Source organism: Herpailurus yagouaroundi, unplaced genomic scaffold (assembly GCF_014898765.1).
Source record: "Herpailurus yagouaroundi ecotype Mexico unplaced genomic scaffold, PumYag 100, whole genome shotgun sequence".
Lineage (NCBI taxonomy): Eukaryota > Metazoa > Chordata > Mammalia > Carnivora > Felidae > Herpailurus > Herpailurus yagouaroundi.
Window position 1 is genome coordinate 17,466,103 of NW_024412391.1, and position 18,293 is coordinate 17,484,395.

An 18,293-nucleotide genomic window follows, 5' to 3' on the forward strand; every position below is an offset into this window, starting at 1 on the left:
CCTCTTGCCGCTCCAGGCTCCCCGCCCACTCCGACAAGCGTCCGCACACCTTGAATATCATATCTGGCCTCCACCCTGCTCCCTCCCTGTTCTTCTCTACTGATGGCGTTCACATGCCCTTCCACAGGACCTGACATGGCTCTGCATTCACCAGGCCTGTCCTGAGCTCAGCTGTCCCGCATCGGAGCGCCACACCCCCCCTGGGAGCTGCTGCCCCGAGTGCCGAGGTAAGTGCCGGCCTTGACCTGCATCCTGTGAACATGAGCCCAGGGGGGAGACAGGAAGGGTGGCATCCAAAGGCTAACGGGGCAACCTGAGGTCTGTACTTCAAATGTGGGCTTCGTTCTCTTGTCGAAATGAAGGGTCATTCAGTGGGGTGCAGAAGGTAGAGGAAAGCAGAGGATGAAATCTGGATACTCAAGGCCTGGCCTGGGGCTTGTCACTGGGCTCGGAGGCCCCAGGCCCATTGGACAGGCATTGCACTGAGCTGGCAGCTGGCCCATGGGAAGGTTCCAGCCTGTGACTCTTTGGGCTTCCAGGACCCTTTCCACTTCCCTCGCACTGGTTGCGGGGCCTGCCATCTGGTAGGTCATCTGGATACCGGTTGCAGAAATCAGCACCATCGGGGTGCTAGCGGAATGGCGCGGGCCTTCAGGGTGCGCTCCAGGGAGGAGGATGCAGTTGGGAGGACCATGCTCTCCCCTCCTCACTTCTTCCTCCTCAGAATGCGTGGTGGAGGCCGAGGGCCGGAGAGCGGCGGATGGAGAGAGCTGGCGGGACCCTAGCAACGCTTGCATTACTTGCGCCTGCCATGTGAGCTGGGGGTGGTGGGCAGGTAGAGGGTGGGGCGGAGGACCTTACAGATGGATAAAGGGAGGAGTCTCAGGACACTGGACCAGTGAATATGGGGTCTTTGAGGTAATTAGTAAAAGGCGCCCCCTCTGGGTGAGAGCGGGCAGTGGCATCCCTGTGCCGGGGCAAGGAACTAAGGGCTGTATTTCATCCCCCACTGGAACATGAAATGGGTGTTCTTGTAGGGCAGGGGCAGAGAGAAGGGGCTGCTGCCTCAGACTGTGACCCAGAGGCTCCCAGAAGTGTGAGGCCAGGCACCCCAGGCCCTGCAGGAAGTCCCTAGAGCAATGACATCTGTCCTCAGCGGGGCCGCGTGGAGTGCCACCTGGAGGAGTGCCCCGCCCTCTCCTGCCCCCAGGGCTGGGCGAAGGTGCGAGAGGCTGGCAGCTGCTGTGAGCGATGCCAAGGTGCCAGCCAGAACGATGGGAGTTGGGGACGAGCGAGACCCAGTGTGAGGGACGGGCAGTTGACCCTACCCCGCTCCTGTCCCCTCAGCCCCCGCCCAGTCGTGCGCGCACGAGGGCCGGGCGGTGGCCTCCGGGGAGCGCTGGGCCGTGGACGTTTGCACCACTTGCTCCTGCGTGGCAGGCACCGTGCGCTGCCAGAGCCAGCGCTGCCCGCCGCTCTCCTGTGGCCCCGTGAGTGCCGTGTCTAGGGCGGTGGGGTGAGTGGGCATGTGGCAAGGCCTTCCTGGTAAGACCCGGCGGGAGGAAGGAGGCAGCGCTTGGGTAGCGGCCGCGGCGCGGTTGGGAGTGGGGCGGGGAGAGAGACCCTGCGGCCGTGCAGTTCTAGGCGCGGCCACAAGGCGGTGCCCTGAGCCCGCTTGCGGTGAGCCGGGGAGATTCCCGGGAGATCCTCGGTCCCCGGGGAGGCTCTGAGAGGGGCACCGCAGGGAGGGCGAAGTGTCTGACGGGATCCGGGGCTGAGGCCAGGACGAGGCCCCCGCCCTGAGTCCCGGCAGCTGCTGCCCCCGCTGCCTGCCCCGACCCGCCTCCTGCATGGCCTTCGGAGACCCTCATTACCGAACATTCGACGGCCGCCTGCTGCACTTCCAGGGCAGCTGCAGCTATGTGCTGGCCAAGGACTGCCGCGGAGGGGACTTCAGGTGCGCAGCCCCCTCTGCCTTCTCCCTAACTCCCCACACCTGTCCCTGCTGACTACTGCACCTGGGCCTCTCACGCCACAGCGTGCACGTGACCAACGATAACCGGGGCCGGAGGGGTGTGGCCTGGACCCAGGAAGTGGCGGTGCTGCTCGGGGACGTGGCGGTGCGGCTGCTGCAGGGCAAAGAGGTCACGGTGAGCAAAGCTGAGGACCCAGGGATGGTCGGTCCCGTGCTTTCCACTGTCCCGACGTCGGCCCTCCTCCTGCCTCCCTCCTCCAGGTGGACGGGCGCCCTGTGGCCTTGCCCTTTCTGCAGGAGCCGCTGCTGTACGTGGAGTTACGGAGACGCACCGTGATCCTGCATGCCCAGCCCGGGCTCCAGGTGCGGCGCAAGGGCCAGTGGGGGTGTGGGAGCCTTGGACCTGTTCAGGCCTCTGTCTGTAGAGGGAGTGGGAATACCAGCTGGGTCCCGTGCCAGATCAGGCCAGTGAGGTCAGAAAGTTCTGCTGGATTCTGAGGGGAGGAAAGGAATCATGGTCGGAGACCCTGGGTGCAGGGAAGGGAGGTCTGAGCCTGGTTTCTAATCTTGATTCAGTCACCAACGCAGTGGGACTCTTAGGCCAGTACCAACCCTCTCTGGGCCTGTTTTCTTATTGGTAAAAAGGGGGAACAATTCAGGGGATGCCAACTAAGGTCTACGTGGTTTCTGAAATTCCTTCCAAATCCCATGTCGAAGAGTAAATTTCTCCCTGCCTTCGGCAAGAAGTACAATTTGTAAATTCCTAAAACAAGTCTCGTCGATACTTCTGATCTGGACTCTAATTGTGCTTCATCCTCTCTAAGGCCCTAATGCCCATGAGAAAGTGAATCTCTGAAGCATTTCACCAGGGGGCCCAGTTCAGGGGTGCCGATGGGAGAAGGTGCCCTCCTGCCGGAGCTGTGGGCAGCTCTTCATGTCTTCTGTGTGTGCCCAGGACTCACAGAGCACGTGCCAACTTGGCTTTGGCCAGGGCAACCTCCTTTCCACGGGGAACCTCTACCCGCCCATTCTCCTCCCCCACAGCATGGAGTGTGCTGACAGTGCATGGGGCCAGGGTGGACCCTGGGCTTCTGGGGGTCCCTACCTTTCCCCATTCCCCGATTCCAACCTCTCTGCCCAGGTGCTGTGGGATGGGCAGTCTCAGGTGGAGGTGAGCGTGCCCAGCTCCTACAGGGGCCAGATGTGTGGGCTCTGTGGGAACTTCAATGGCTTTGCCCAGGATGATCTGCAGGGCCCTGAGGGGTTGCTCCCGCCCACAGAGGCTGCATTTGGGAATAGCTGGCAGGTGAGTGGCACAGAAGCTGGGTGGCTGAGTGTGATCATAGAGCAGCCCTCTTATATGGAAGGGGGTGGGCACGAGATGGGCTTTGCAGCTTCAGGGTGATTTGGGGGCTTCTTGCTTCTGTCGTGGTGCTGGGGGAGGCAGCGTGGCCTGTTGAATGAGGCCTCATCATCCGAATCCACAAGCCCTGCCTTGCCACTCACTGGCTGTGTGACCTTGGGTGAGTCACTTAACCTGCTCTGGGCCTTAGCTTGTCCAGCTGTAAAATGGGGACAAGGAGAAAGTAGCTGGTGCTTCCTTTGCTATTCTTGTAGGGAGATTTTTGGAGCTAAACCAAAATATTTAGTGGAAAGTGTTTTTGAAGCACGTAGCACACAGAGATCAGCCGCCAGTGGATGCTGTCACATCAAGGTCACTCTTGCCACCTAGGTCCCAGAAGGGCCGGGACCCAGTCGGATATGTTCCAAGGGCCGCGAGGTGGATCCGTGCAGGGCAGCGGGCTACCGTGCCAGGCGTGAGGCCAACGCCCGGTGTGGTGTGCTTAAGTCCTCCCCGTTCAGTCGCTGCCACTCTGTGGTGCCACCAGAGCCCTTCTTTGCCGCCTGCGTGTATGACCTATGTGCTTGTGGCCCCGGCTCTTTGGCTGACGCCTGCCTCTGTGATGCCCTGGAAGCCTATGCCAGTCACTGTCGCCAGGCAGGAGTGACACCTGCCTGGCGGGGCCCCACACTCTGCGGTGAGGGGGAAATGCCCAGCGCGAGTTGGGGAAGAGGGTGGCACAGGGCTCAGGTGTGGATGTGGTAGGAACAGGGTGGACCGCAGGGGTGAGCAGGGCACCTGGAATGCTGCCGGGGTGCCCCTGTGACCCTGCCTTCCACTCCACCTGCAGTGGTGGGCTGTCCCCTGGACCGCGGCTTCGTGTTCGATGAGTGTGGCCCGCCCTGTCCCCGCACCTGCTTCAACCAGCACATCCCCCTGGGGGAACTGGCTGCCCACTGTGTGAGGCCCTGCGTTCCTGGCTGCCAGTGCCCCGCGGGCCTGGTGGAGCACGAGGCCCACTGTATCTCACCCGAGGCCTGCCCCCCAGTCCAGCTCACTGGGGACCAGCCACCCAGGCCTCCGCCCAGCCCTGGCCAGTAGCCAGGACACCAGGACTCATCAGGTCAGAAGCCTCTCCTCTGAGAACAGCTCTCACCCTGGCCAGAGCCATGGAAAGAGTACCCCACCCAGGCACTGGGGTCCTGTGTCCCACAAAGACCTCATCATGTTCAATCAGAAGCAGTAAAATCGGGGCCTCTCCTACAGCTTACTTGTGTCTATGTGTCTTTTCTCCTGGTGCTGGGATGGTGGGGGCTTGGAATATGGGGTACAGCAGCGGTTAGTGTCCCCAGGATCAGAGAGGTGGCAGCTGTGGGAGCTGAGCCTTCACTTCTTGCACTTACCATACCCTGGTGTTGCCTGGGAAACCCTGCAATGGAAGGAGGATCTAGGTATCCTGATCCCAGCTCCGTGCTCACACTATGTCACAAGCATAGCCCATGGTCCCCACATTGGTACCTCTGTGGATCCATGTGGAATCCTGTTAGGAGGCTGAGGGGCACGGAGAAGGGGCTCAGTTTCCCTACATGGCATTCCCTTTCCTCTTGATTTGGGGAATACCAAAGGCTAGGCACCTCCTGGGCTACTCTAACAGCTGGTGACATAGGGACCCCATGCCTGGGGTGGGGAACAGAAGACACAACAGACTGTGATGAAATATGGACACACGTGCACGCACACACACACACACACACACACACACACACACACACACCTCAGAAACCCAGATAAACATGTGCGGCACATGCATGGGCCCATGTGTGCATTCACAGCCACACCCACCCTGGATGGACATGTGAGCAGGAGACATCCTTGCAGGGGAAGGAGCATGGGTTTTGAAATAGACAAAAAGTCTATTTCCTTGAAAAGTCTGTCTTCAAAAAGAACTCTAGTTTTTTTGGCTGTGACCTTGGTGTTTTAGGAACCTTGGCTAAAAGATCGGGGTGGGGGGGTCCTCCATTCTCATTGCCAGGTCCCCCTAATCTTTCAACAGGAGTGAAGAGAGAGTGTTGGGCTAAACTGAGATGGCCTGCCCTGTGAGCTTAGCCCGCTTCTGCTGAGGCCCACCGGAGAGAGGTGGCCTCTTTCTCTCGCAGAGCCGTTTCAAAGCAGCAGGCACGCAAGGCTGCTCGTGACAGCACAGCGTGTGAACGTCACAGACCAGCTCGTGTGTTTGCACCTCCCCTCGTTATGACCTGTACAAACCGTGTCCTCGCCTGATGCATCTCGCGTGTTGTGAGGAGTAAACAGAGTGACCTGTGGCCAGCACTTTGCACGTGGACAGCTTGGAACAAGCCCTTGGGAAGTGCTCACCGTCGCCCGGCCCGTGGCTGCTTGCGCCTGGGACCATGTTTCCCCCAAGCCTGTTTATCACGGCCATTTGCCTCCAGATGAGGGGGACGTTGCCACATGTTAGCTAGGGCAGTTTACTGTCTAGGCTGTTTTCTAATCTGTAAAATTGGGATAACGATAGCACCTACTTCTCGGAGTTGCTTCAAGGACGGATTACTTGTATGTAGCATTTTGTTTCCTGCAGATAGTAAGCTGTTGGTAGCCACTGTTCGTATTGGGCAAATTACGTGTGGATATAATGCAGTTGCAAGCTTCACATGTATACGTAAAACACGTACCCGGTCAGGATTGCAAACAAGCATATGCAGACACCTCTCCCTCACACTGCCATCCCTCACAGCCAGGAAACCCATATCGGAGGTGGGCCAGAGTCTCTGTGAGACTTGGCTGGGTCCGGGCCCTGGCTCAGATGTCAGGTCCCTGCATTATTGAGCTCAGGAGCCTTTGTCTCCTCCTCATTCCTGGTCCTCCCTTCTCCACGCTCCAGCAGCAGAGGAGAGGAGGGAGGGGACATCTGCCCTGGCTCCCCAACCCCATGGAACAGGCAGCCGCCCCTGGAGGCCGAGGGCTCCCTTGTAGCCAAAAGCAGGCCTTAGCTCTGTACCAGCACCTCTTTAGATGCCCTGCGGGCCTGGGCCCACTCCAGGCTGCGCTGCAGCAGGTGAGGGAGGTGGGGCATTGTCTGCAAAGGGCACGGTGGAGGCCTGATGCCATCTTGTCCCCCCAGGTGCAAGAGAGTCGGGCCTGTCCCTCGGGACTGGAGCTGCCCACTGTGTTGCTGGAGATGGAGCGGAGCCGGCGGGCCCAGGAACAGGTAGGGGCTGGCCGAGGGGCATGGCAGAGGGCAGTGTGGGCACCCCTTCATGCTCTGGCAATGCGTCTTTTTGTAGCTCCTGTGGGACTTGGAGCTGCTGACTGGGGCGGGGCTGGGCCTCTTCTGGCCCCCCCGGGCCCAGTTCTGCGGTCTGAGGGACCCGGCCCAGTGTGCATGGAGCCAGCGCAGCAAGCCCCGTGGTAGGATGGGTAGGGGCCCCGAGCAGCCGAACAGCTGGGTGAGCAGGGGCATGGCTGAAGGCAAGGGGGTCAGTGTGACATCAGGGTGATTGTGGTGGGGAGGAAGGTGAATGGGGTGTGGGCTTTGGGCACATATGGACCTGGGTTGGGTCTCTGTTTTGACGCTCCCCGTGGACTGTAAGCCTCTGTTTTCTTAGCTGCAAAATGGGGACGATAGTAGATCTTATTCAGAGGGAGCACCAGTGAACTCATCCATGGAAAGGGTTTAGTGGCACCCAGGACCTGTTAACTACATACAGGCTATTATCATGCTGCAATTAACAACTATCTGCATCAAATCAACTGCATGGTGACATCTAGAAGCTTTGTTTTTTTAATTTTTTTAATGTCTATTTATTTTTGAGAGAGAGAGACAGACAGACAGAGTGTGAGTAGGGGAGAGGCAGAGAGAGAGAGAGAGGGAGACACAGATTCTGAAGCAGGCTCCAGGCTCTGAGCTGTCAGCACAGAGCCTGATGCGGGACTTGAACTCACAAACTGTGAGATCATGACCTGAGTCGAAGTTGGACACTTAACTGACTGAGCCACCCAGGCACCCCTAGAAGCCTTTAGACACGGCTGCAGCGTGGGAGGAACGCAAGCCTGGCATGGCTCCCGAGGGCAGAGGCACTGATGCCTAGCCCGGGGTGCACGGACCTTTCCCTTCAGGGCTGGTGCCTGGGCTGAGCCGTCTAGGAGGGAGGGTGCTATGGTGACTGGGAACTAGGACCGTGCCTCCTAGTCTGATTCCCAGTCACCAGTTGTCCAAGGCACTCTGGGCAAGTTGACGGCCATCTCTGAGAGCCAAGGCATCCTCAGCTGTAGCAAGAGGGGGTGTTCATGGTGACTGCTAAGGAAGTGTCCAGCTGACATTGTTGGTCACGACTGCGGTCTCATCTGAAGGCTCGAGTGGGCAGGAGAGCTCCATTTCCTCACAAGGAGGGGAAGAGGACAGGGTCATACATGGGCCTGGATACCAGGAGGAGGGATCATTGGGGGCCACCTTAAAGGCTGCCTACCACACCGGGGAATGATGCCCTGTGGACTAGGGCACCCTCCAAACTTTCCAGAGTTCCAGGCCATGCCCATTGCCTCAGGCTGGGGACTCCCTGAGCCAGAACCATCAGCTTCCTGAGGGGTGAGTCTTTCTCTTGGGAAATCCTGTTTGTTTCGTGTTGCCACACAAAAGGGCCAAGCACTGGACCCTTTTTCCTATCTCCTTCCACGGCCCTGCCTAGCATCTCTTTCTTGTGCCCAAGGCTCATCCTGGGGCCCCCACAGCCCCTGGAAAGGGTGACCCCGAGTTCCAGCTGCTGGGATCCAGTGGTGGGTGCAGGGGCTAGGAGAGGCTGCCCTGCACTGGGGTGGCAGACAGGCTTCCTCCCCCTTCCAGAGCCCATGGGCCGTGGGAGGTGTATCTGAAACAGCCTCTGTACTCCTGCAGGGGGCTGGCGGTAGTCCCATCATCAGCCCTGGATCTGGGTGAAGCTGGGAGTCACAGAGACCCAAGGCGGGCGAGCCCTGCTCTGCCTGCAGAGTCCACACCTGGTACGCGGACACCTTGGCCGGGCGGCCAGACTAGAGCTGGAGGAGGTGGGAAGTCCTCACCCCAAGTGCCAGGATTCCAGTCCCTTCCTCACTCATTCTTTGTCTCATACTTTATATTGGGTGCCAGGAGCACCCAGGGACAACAAGCAGGTTTTATTTTATGTCCTAGTTCCACCTGGTTGGTAGCAGCTGTCCCAGGCACAGGGTCCAGAAGGATTCTGAAGCTAAACTGGGGGGGGGGGGGCCCGAGCGCGCTGGGAAGGACTGTTCACGGCGGCCTAGGGAGGGGGGAGCAGAACAGCAGCTCCTGCCCCTGTGTCCTACCCTCGCATCAGACACCCAGAACATACAGAGCACAAGAGAGACTCGGCCCCATTGCTTGGTCCCTGTCACTGAGGAGATCACAGCCTAGCGAGAGCATGACAGTAAACAGGCAGTTCGAATTCTATGAGATGGACGCTGTGAACCCTGGGCCTATTAATTTAAATGGAACAGACTCTCCAGTTATTTGTTAAATTAGCCTAGTGTAGCCATAAGCCTTTAATTGTTCCGTCGTGTGCGAGAGAAGAGCAAAGTGCCAATGCTTGTTTTTCTGACTGACGGAAAGTTTTACAAATAGAGGGTCTCTTGAGGAAACAGAGATACCAATGACAACATTATAACCAGAGAAATAAACTGTCAAGTAAGACAACAAATCAAACTGTGAGGGGACAGGTTTTGGGGGTTATGTTCCCTGTTCATGGCAATGATTTCTGCAGGCTTGGGAGCCTGGTCACAGACTCCTCTGCTCAAAAATTCTTCAAAAGACATTTCTTTTGACAGAGAACATGCCCATTTGGTTACTGTTATGCAATGTGGATGTGTGAATATTCATAAAGATGGAATAGACTTGTGAAAGTTCTCCATTTAGGACCTTACGAAATCAAGTTCTTTTAACTACTTTTATGGAGGCAGGATGACTCTCCTTCCTCCACAGCTGCAAGGGAGCAGTGACATTTCATTTCTTTTTTTAGATGTCTTTTGTTAATTATGAAACTTGCAGTTTTTAGGCCAGGCTCCAGCCTAAAATTTCATTTCTTGAGTTTCATTTGATTTCACTGTCAGCAACCAAGAAAGAGCTACAGAGGGTTTTTCTTAATAATAGTCAAATAAGGCATATACAGTAGGTTTCTTTATGGGCCTACGCGGGCCCACCGGGATGAAGGGGGTGTTCTTATGAGGGCCTGACAAGCTGGCCAACAGACCCTTCCTGCCCCGAAGCATCCTCTGGTGGTTTTGGGGACAGGGGTGTGCAGATTCTTCTAAGGTGTCCTGCCTCAGCTGGGAGGATGAGGAAGATGTGGTCGGCTGCTGGCAGGCAACTCCGACAAGCAGGCACATGACAGGCAACGTGAAGACTAGTGGACCCATGAACTGTCATAGCCTTGGAGTTCAAACATCAGTCCTCAGGGCATCCCCTTCTCTCGCGTGCTGGCGACTCCCTAGGCTTCCTGGTTCCAGCTCAGGTGGAATGTCTGTGAGGGGCTGGGGCATGAGCAGAGGGCTCCCGACATTGGTCTTTCTCCCTCAGGCTGCCTACAAGAGCTGAACCCCACCACCAGCTTTGGGGACCCAGGAAGTTCTGAGTTCAAGGTGAAAGAGTCAAAGTGCCCTGGGCAAGGGCCCTCTCGGATTGGGAAGAGCAGGGGTGGGGTCTGCCTGGGAGGAGCCTACTGGGGGGAGGTGGTCCTACCTCCTATAGCCAGGGGGAAGAAGGGACCGCCACTGAAGTACCTTTTACACAACATAAAATAAGTTTAATGAATTCAGGAATCAGGCGAGGGCTGTAATGGAAGTGAGGCCCACTAGGACAGCCACTGAGGTCTCCAGGGTCCCTTGGGGGAAGTGGGCCTGGCACGGGGATTCCCTCACAAGCCTGGGCCCAAATGCTCTTGCTTCCCAGAACCTGGCCCAGAGGGCAGAGAGGAGACAAGCAGGACCCACAACCCAGAGGCCCTGTCAACAGCCATCCGTGAATGTAGGCGGTCGCAAGCTCACTCAGGGAGCCCCAAGGCTCTGGGGCCTGCCCTCCCGGGGCTTGCCAGAACCCCAGGTTCCCCTGGAGGGGCTGGGCTGGAGCCTGGGCCGGGAGAGAGCAGAACTTCAGAAGCTGCTGAGGATCGAGATTCCTCAGAGGCAGAGAGAGGGGGACCCTCAGGAGCAGAAAGAAGAGAGCCCCCAGGGTCAGAGAGGGGAAGCCCCCCGGGGGGAGAGCAAAGAAGTTCCTTCCAGACACAGAGAGAAGACACACCAGGGTCAGAGTGCGGAGGCCACTCAGGCTCTGAGGGAGGAGGTCTCTGAGTATCCCAGGTGTGAGGCTCCCCAGAGTGAGAGGAGAGAGTCTCCTCAAGGTCAAAGAGGAAATAGCCCTAAGTGTCAGAGAACGGAGGCTCTCCAGGAGCCACAAGACCCGGAAATGAAGACCCTTCAGACTTCCCCAGGCCCTAACCGGGAGGTGGCTGAGGGAGAGGTGCCTACACAACCCCCGGAGGAAGGCGGCTCCCTGGGAATTTCTAGGGTTCTCTGTAGGTCCCTGGGAGAACAGATGCCACAGCAAAGGGGTAGGGAGAGCCCTGGCTCCGGGGAAAGGGCCGCCCAGCGGCGAGAGTCAGCACCGGGCGCGGGAGAGCAGAGGGCCTCCGGGGAGCGGGTACGGACTCCCCTTCCACCCCCGAGGCCCCCGACCCGGCCGCTGCTCCCAAGCCCAGGGGCCGAGACGCTAGAGGCCCCAAGCCCTGGGAGCTCGGGGCAGCAGGAGCGCCCCGCAGCTCCCCGGGGGCACCCAGGGCTGGTGCCCGACCCGCACGGGCTTCAGGACCGGGAAGGAAGCCCAGGCCCGGCGGAGCAAGTGCCGGGCGCCGGCGGGGAGCCGAGGGGCGACGCGGAGGCCCCCGAGGCCTCGAAGGCCGCGTGGCCCTGGCCCCCGGGCAGGGAGAAGGCGTCGGCGGGTGTGAGCGCGGTGCAGCAGGAGACCGCTCTGCAGCGGCTGCTGGAGCTGCACCGCGCGGCCAGGCGCCGGCGGCGGCAGGATCGCGAGCAGCAGCGGCTCCGGGTGCGTATCCGCACCTGCCTGCCGGCTTGAGGCAGGCGGGGCCCGCCGAGGACCGGCCGGCCGGCCGCTGACAGCCGTCTCCCCCCCCCTTCCCCCCCAGGTCTTGGAATGCCTCCGCATCGCCAGGAACCGCCACTGCCGGGTGCACCCTCTGGGGCCCCCACCCAGCCCAGCTCAGCTCCAGCCACAGGCAAGGCTCCCAGAAGGCGGTGGCGTCACCACTATCTGGGCCAGGGCGGGGGGAACGCGGGGATGGGGGAGGGGAGGGCTGGGTCCGAGCTGGGCGCGCCTCCTGGATGCCTTTGGAGTGCACACTTGCACTGACCCCGACAGAGGGCGGGAGGGGGGGCGTCAGTCCGGGTGCTGCCCCCTGCTGGCTCCATCAAGCCCGCGGGGTCCGAGGCCGGGGCGCTCAGCGCTCTGCACCGCCCCAGGAGGACGCGGCGGGGCAGCGGCGAGCCCTGCGGCAGCAGCTGCAACAAGTGCATCGGGAGAGGACCCGGCGGCTGCGGGCCCTCGGGGCCAGGTGAGGGGGAGGATGGGGAGGCTTATGGGGCGATCTTCCTCGAGAGAAAGAGAGAGGGAGAGCGAGAGCGAGAGCGAGCGAGATGGTTCTCTTTCTCGGACATCTGGAATAACCGGCCACTCTCTTTCAGGAACACCCAGAACTTCCAGCAGCTACTGTGGCCTCGCACTGAGGACCCTTTGCCAGGAGAGGAGCCCTCGCCCTTCGCAGCCCCATCTAGTCATTGCTGAATCCTCAAAGGGATGATTAAAGAGATGGGGATTAAAGAAAAAGCAAGTGCAGGTTAGAGGGAGTTCCAAGAAAGGCCCCGAACGCTGCCTCGGGGCCTGGGAGGGCCAGAAACACACACACAGCAGCTCAGTCCCACTAGAAGGCGTGTTATTTCGTCTTCCCTCCCCTAACTCCACTGCCCGGCCAAGGTCAGAGAGCCAGGTCCCGGGGGTCAAGCAGTGCGAAGGCCCCATTCTTTCGGAAGAATGATTCGATGCGGCACATCTTACAGGAGACCAGTTCTTGCTTCACCGGGGGGCCTGGGAAAAAATGTCAGAGGCCAGGAATGATGGGTCCTGGGAAAGGGAACTTGGCCAGAGCATGGGGGCCCTGCCTTCCTAGCCCTAGGAATCTGCCTGTATTGTATCCACTTTGTATCCTTTGTGAAGGAATGAAAAGTGCTTCTGAGGAATGGGAGCTGTGGGCAAAGGAAGGAGCTGGCTGGGTGCCCAGATCAGCAGAGAGGGCAGAACCAGCCAGTCAGCCATGTGCCCTTATTTCCCCCACCCCGGGGTCCTCTGCAGAGTGGGTGGTGGGACACCCAGCACTGCTGGTCACTGGGACAGAGCTAAACGTCTCTGGGAGAGACAGGGCTTCCTCCTACCTCCTGTTCCCCTGGGACTTGCTTCCTGCTTTTGTTGGAAAACTCTTTCCTCTCCCTTTAGCACCCTGGGGAAAGTGGGGGGAATTTTTTAGGCAAAACGTCAACTGTGTTTATCCCAACCATCTACCTGTGGATGGCATTCAAGCCTGTGGAGAAAAACCCATGACTTTGTAGTCTCAGTTGAAATTCATGACCACAAATAGCAAAGGGACGGACGCGGCGTCACCCAGCAATCCTGCAACACTCCCCGGTGTAGTCCCTTTCCCATGCCATAACTTCATCTCCCACTACACCGCTGTCTCCCCACTCTCTTCCCTGATGAGAAAAAGCCTCCCAGAAAAAGCAGACTCAGTCCAGATGGATAGCCTTCCCACCAAAACCGTCTCCCCTACCCTTCTCTGTGCCCCTGGCCTCTCCTGTCAGATTCCAGCATCTGGAGATCCCTGGAGGAGCTTGTCCCACCTCAGGCTTTAAATAGCACCTATATTCTGCTGGGGGGGGGGGGGCCCCGGTGGGCGCGGCGGCTGCGACCTCACTCCGGAGGGGGGACTTCCGTACACAGCCACTGCATTGGCACCTCCAGCATGGCCGGGGCTGATCTGTCTTCACACCCCCTCCAGCCCTGCTCCTCTGTCTTCCCTGTCCAGCTGCTTGAGCCAAACACCTGCGCTTCGCCATGGCTTTCTTTCTCCTTCTGTCATTCAATCCATCAGTAGGCTTCAGGGATTCTTCCTCCAAAACATAGCCTGAATCTACCTCAGCTCTACTGCTAATCACCCTAGCCCAAGCCATTATCCTCCCTGCCAGGATAACTCAAAATAGATGCAGACCTCATCTGCCAGCGTGGATTCTGTCTCTGAAAAAGTCATTACTTACAGAACAGTTAGTATCCTATCAGTACCATTCACCTGCTTAAAACTCTCCACGGTTTCCTCTCCCACTTGGGTTCCTCCATTGTGTCACTTAGCTTCCAGCCCTTAGGTCGGTCCTCCGAGACCCATCTAAAACGTCTCATGCCCCCTGCCCCTCTCTCCCATCACTCCCTAGTCTCGTCATGGAACCTGTCCTTCTCAGATGTTTCCTTTGTCTTATGTTTACGGCCTGGACCCCCCGCGAGAATGGACACCCCCATCCGTGTGTCTTGTGTGCCTAGGGCCGACAGCATGGCTTGGCTCATGGCAGGAGCTCCGTGTTTGTGAAGTGAATATTCTCTGGGAGGTTGGGGCTCACCCAGCTGCCAGCCGTATATGAAGTTGGTGGTGATGGGGAAGAGGTAGCGCATCTCTGGCATGTCCAGTTTTCGGGTGTTGAGGTAGCGGTAGCGCCCCTGGAAGTCGTGGGAGATGCCTTCGTACAGCAGGGCCCGGGTGGCAGGCAGTACCGGATACATTTCGGACTGAATGGGCGTCTCCAGGGGAGGGCCGGGGGTCTTGGAAGGCACCGCTTTGGGGGCAGGTGGGGGCGAGAGTGGGGCTTTGGGGTGCAGGGTGGGCAGCGCGAGGGGTAGGCGGGCTGCAGCCTTAGCCTTCTGCTTGGCCTTCACCGTCGACCCGTACTTGCGGTGCCATTCACAGCGAAACATCTTCTCCCTCAGATATTCCTCCTTCCAGAAGTTCTGCCGCAGCGTATCCATGTTGAGTTGCCGCGACATGGTAGCAAGGGCAGGAGAGGTAGCAGGGTGGCTGCAGCTGAGGGGTGAACACAGGAGGCAGAGTCCTTCGGACAGCAGGTGGCTGCCACGGACAGTCACCCGGCAACCAGGCCTCACCTCACATAGGGCCAGGGTTCTATTTGCCATGCCCTTAGCAGACCACAAGCAGACCTTGATCCACAGGCAGCCTCAGGCCAGGGCCCGCCGGAGAAAGGCCTGGATATCCAAACCTCTTGCGGGATCCGGGCTCAGTCTCGTATCACAGGCCTTTAGGTTTCCTGTGTTTCTGCTTCCAGCCCCTTGGGGTCAGGTCCCCTCCCAGCCCAATAGAGACTGAAGTGGGGGAGCCAGAGGCCTGGACACAAGCCTCCTCCCGCTCCTCCCCACCAGAGCTGGTCACTTGATTCAGAGGACCCATCCCTGAGTTACGACCTCCTGGGACAATCTTCCTGGTGCAACTCTTCTATGCCTATATCTTTGGCAGAAGCTTTTCCAGCCCTGCCAGTCGAATCTCCCCAACAGCCTCATCCCACGCGTGTCCTTTCTAGCACCCAGCCTCAGTTTGGAGAGAAACAATAACGTTACTTTAATTTAACATCAACAATGACACCGTGTAACAGCACAGGGAAGAGGTGGTGGAGAGAAGACACTCAGGCTTCCTGTTCCCTAACCAGCCTTGGCTTTAATGGCAGAGCCCCAGCAACCTGGAAGCAGCTCACCTAGCCTCTTAATGGAGTGGGCAGGGGCACGGGAATTGGAAATCAGAGGCTCAAAACTCACAGAAGGACTGAGGGCAAGCCTGGGGAGGAGCTGCCTGGCTGTAGGGAGGGCCCTAGCGCAGGTCTTCGGCTGTGAACATGCCCCGGGCCCGGCGCAGGATGGAGTCCTTGGCGGCATCATAGGGGTGCTCCTTGGACGGGATCTCCAGGACGGCTGGGATGGAGCGCTGGTGGGCGTCGAGCGCGTGCCGCACCATCTCTGCGATGTACTGGTTGATGAGGATAATGCCGATGTCATCCCGGTTTAGAAACTGCCTGTTGGGAGAAATGAGAAGGGAGCCCACTCCGAGGTGGTGAGGCCGGGTGGCGGAGGCAAATGTGCTTGACCCAGCGAGTGCAGAGGCCAAGGGCAAAGGTTGCTAGACCGAACTCTCTCCATTCTAACCAGAACCAACTTCACTCAAAATCTAGGGGCCCTGGCTGTCAGGGGTAACTTCCACCTCCCCTGCTTGGAAGGCTCCCAAGTGAGCTGGTGCTGAAGATTAGGGCACAGGCTGATGTGACCTGTACGCTGCGTTTGTGGGAAAAGAGAGAGGATAAGTATATGTCTGTCCATAGTATGTACATTTAAAAAAGCAGGAAGATAAGGAATTAAGTGCTTCCAGGGGCAGAGAAGGGAGGTAAGGAAGTGGAAATAGATGGGGGTAGGAGTGAGACTTCTCAATATGTATACCTTTGAAATATTAATTTGCAAACCACACGAATACCTTAACTTTTCAAAGGAAAACAATTTCTTTAAAGGGGCTGATGAGACCACTAAAGGCCTTAAGGTCTATGCTGAAGTTTGGCATGAGCTAAGAATACAACATAGGAAGAGGAAAATCATCCTTTCCCCACAGAGAGGACCTAGCACTGGGATCTTCCTTTCTTGTAATCACCCAGGCATTAATATATTAAAAACGACTGGGGCGCCTGGATAGCTTAGTCAGTTAAGCAACCGATTCTTGGTTTCAGTTCAGGTCATGATCTCACAGTTTGTGGGATGGAGCCCTGTGTTGTGCTCTGTGCTGACACTGCAGGGCCTGCTTGGGATCCTCTCTCTCTCTCTCTCTCTCTCTCTCTCTCTCTCTGTCTCCCTCCCTCCCTCCCCTGCTCACACACTGAGCTCCCTCTCTCTCAAAATAAATAAACATTAAAAAAATATATATCTATATATAAAACTATTTTTGCTGAGCACTTGCCCTGTGCCAGACACAAGGGCCAGTTAGACTTGATGACTGATCTCTGGGTCCCTTTGGATGGAAACATGGAATGGTCTTGGAGTAAAATCTGTCCTTCTCCTATGACAACTTGGGTCACTTTACCAGAATGCTTAGAGATCGGGCCAGTTCAGGGCCTATCATCCCCAGGCAGCAGGATCCAGTCTCAGCCAGCAGCTCAAGGCTGGACTGTTTAGGGGAAAACAGGTGAGAGTGGTTTGTTCCTAAGACTTGGCAACAGGGGCCTTAGAGAAGGGGTGAGAAAGCACGGGGGGCTGGCATCCTCGTTTCAAGTCACCAGGACACCTCCTGAGTTAAGGGACATGCCCACATCCACACTATGAAGCTATCACTCTTGACCCAGAGTAGGAAATGAGGACTTCAAATGCAAGGTCTTTTTGCTAAATTCACTTATTCTGGTGGCTTTTTAAAAAGATTCTTTAAAAACAGTTTTTTTTTTAATTTCATTTTTGAGAGGGAGAGAGAGAGAGAGAGAGAGAGAGAGAGAGAGAAAACGAACAAGTCGGGGAAGGGCAGAGAGCGAGGGAAACACAAAATCTGAAGCAGGCTCCAGACTCTGAACTGTCAGCACAGAGCTCCATGTGGGGCTCGAACACACGAACCGGGAGATCATGACCTGAGCCGAAGTCGGACGCTCAATTGACTAAGCCACCCAGGCACAAACCCCCCCCCCTTTTTTTTTTAATTTCATTTATTTTTGAGAGAGAGAGAGAGAGAGAGAGTGCAAGTCGGGGAGGGGAAAAGATTCTTATATTCTCTGTACTGATCATGCCATACACACATGAAGTTTTTCTTCTTTTGATTAAAAAAAAAAAAAAAAGGCAAGGTCTTAGCACAAAGTAGGATACAGTCCTAATATTCTGCAGGCTATGCTCAGGACAATGGGAAATTCCAAGACTGAAGAGTGTGGACCTGGCTTAAGAGAGTTGGGCCTAGGGTTCAAATCTCCACTCCCTCTCTTCCAAATGGTGTGACTCTGGAATGTGCCTTAACCTCTCTGAGCTTTAGTTTTCCCACTTGTACGTGGGAATAATAACCCCTACCTTACAGGATGATTGTGAGCCTCTGAAGGGCATGAAAATACAAGAAACCCCGACCCCACTGCCTAGGTGTTCGCTCAGTGTGTGGTTCCTTTAGGGGTCAACTCCCAAAAGAGCTGAGGCAGGTCCCAGGGGCCGGTTGGGCCGAGGGGCGGCGCCTGTCACGAGCTCTGTTCCCCTTCTTTCCTGACACACAGTCATATGAGGGATGAGCTCGTGGACCTGACATAACCCGAGTCCCCCGGAGTGCAGAAAGAGAACTTGGGGCACAGAGGCCTCCCCCGGAAGGGCGGCCGGACCGACTTCCCTGACCCTCGAGGGCAGGGTCTGGAAGCCCCTCTCAGGCCCCGACTGCCGGGTCTCCGAGCTGCCCCCACCTATTCCCCTCGCTCCGACCCGAAGCAGAGGGACCCATTCAGGCCTCACGGGCTACCGTACCGGAAAGTGTCTTCGATCTCATTGATGGTTGTATCCTTCTCCACCACCAGGAAATTAGGGTGGCGGTTCTTGTTAAGCTCCCCTATGCCGCCCAGGAGGAAGCCAGTAACTGTGTCCTCGTCTCCGATCACCGCAATTAGCTTCCCCCTACCCGCCATTCTCACAGACAGGTAGAGCTCAGTAGAGACGGCCTGAAGTCCCCGAAGCCCCACCCCCGCAGTGCGCCGCCTTTTCAAGCGCACCTCCACCCTTTAGACATGCGCAGTTCACCACTCCGCCTCCGGGACATGCGTATTAATAGAAAACACGGCCTCAATCTGAATACGCCTGCGCCGTAAAGAGAG

At 57.5% G+C, this 18,293-nt stretch overlaps 4 protein-coding genes across 8 annotated transcripts in view; 2 read left to right on the plus strand and 2 right to left on the minus strand.

The window, feature by feature from the left end:
* KCP (kielin cysteine rich BMP regulator) overlaps nucleotides 1-4,582 on the plus strand; it is a 39,470-nt gene extending 34,888 nt beyond the window's left edge. For all 4 annotated transcript variants that reach the window (XM_040472015.1, XM_040472016.1, XM_040472019.1 and 1 more), the window contains 11 exons: nucleotides 128-227; nucleotides 540-584; nucleotides 725-813; nucleotides 1,157-1,259; nucleotides 1,348-1,490; nucleotides 1,785-1,957; nucleotides 2,039-2,150; nucleotides 2,237-2,338; nucleotides 3,117-3,281; nucleotides 3,708-4,014; nucleotides 4,168-4,582. In XM_040472015.1, coding sequence (XP_040327949.1) covers nucleotides 128-227; nucleotides 540-584; nucleotides 725-813; nucleotides 1,157-1,259; nucleotides 1,348-1,490; nucleotides 1,785-1,957; nucleotides 2,039-2,150; nucleotides 2,237-2,338; nucleotides 3,117-3,281; nucleotides 3,708-4,014; nucleotides 4,168-4,418 — 1,590 coding nt within the window. In that variant the 3' untranslated portion in view covers nucleotides 4,419-4,582. The remainder of the gene's footprint in view (nucleotides 1-127; nucleotides 228-539; nucleotides 585-724; nucleotides 814-1,156; nucleotides 1,260-1,347; nucleotides 1,491-1,784; nucleotides 1,958-2,038; nucleotides 2,151-2,236; nucleotides 2,339-3,116; nucleotides 3,282-3,707; nucleotides 4,015-4,167) is intronic.
* An 88-nt stretch (nucleotides 4,583-4,670) lies between these two features.
* On the plus strand, nucleotides 4,671-12,629 carry LOC121028986 (collagen alpha-1(I) chain-like). The gene is made up of 9 exons (XM_040473071.1): nucleotides 4,671-5,888; nucleotides 6,457-6,543; nucleotides 6,620-6,781; nucleotides 7,853-7,920; nucleotides 8,227-8,330; nucleotides 9,901-9,962; nucleotides 10,273-11,421; nucleotides 11,522-11,611; nucleotides 12,078-12,629. The coding sequence occupies exons 1-9, from the start codon at nucleotides 5,787-5,789 to the stop codon at nucleotides 12,117-12,119; spliced, it is 1,866 nt and encodes a 621-aa protein (XP_040329005.1). The 5' UTR covers nucleotides 4,671-5,786; the 3' UTR covers nucleotides 12,120-12,629.
* Nucleotides 12,309-14,913, minus strand: SPMIP1 (sperm microtubule inner protein 1). Of its 2 annotated transcripts, none has more exons than XM_040472033.1 (2): nucleotides 14,052-14,913; nucleotides 12,309-12,477 (listed from the first exon to the last, which is right to left on the minus strand). In XM_040472033.1, the coding sequence occupies exons 1-2, from the start codon at nucleotides 14,617-14,619 to the stop codon at nucleotides 12,368-12,370; spliced, it is 678 nt and encodes a 225-aa protein (XP_040327967.1). In that variant the 5' UTR covers nucleotides 14,620-14,913; the 3' UTR covers nucleotides 12,309-12,367. The 2 variants fall into 2 exon arrangements, 1 of the variants encoding a protein (XP_040327967.1); XR_005789194.1 differs by having other exon boundaries at nucleotides 12,368-12,477; nucleotides 13,730-14,913.
* A 120-nt stretch (nucleotides 14,914-15,033) lies between these two features.
* ATP6V1F (ATPase H+ transporting V1 subunit F) lies at nucleotides 15,034-18,187 on the minus strand. The gene is made up of 2 exons (XM_040472034.1): nucleotides 17,950-18,187; nucleotides 15,034-15,506 (listed from the first exon to the last, which is right to left on the minus strand). Exons 1-2 carry the CDS (start codon nucleotides 18,105-18,107, stop codon nucleotides 15,305-15,307), a joined length of 360 nt encoding a protein of 119 aa, XP_040327968.1. The 5' UTR covers nucleotides 18,108-18,187; the 3' UTR covers nucleotides 15,034-15,304.
* Nucleotides 18,188-18,293: the final 106 nt, after the last annotated feature.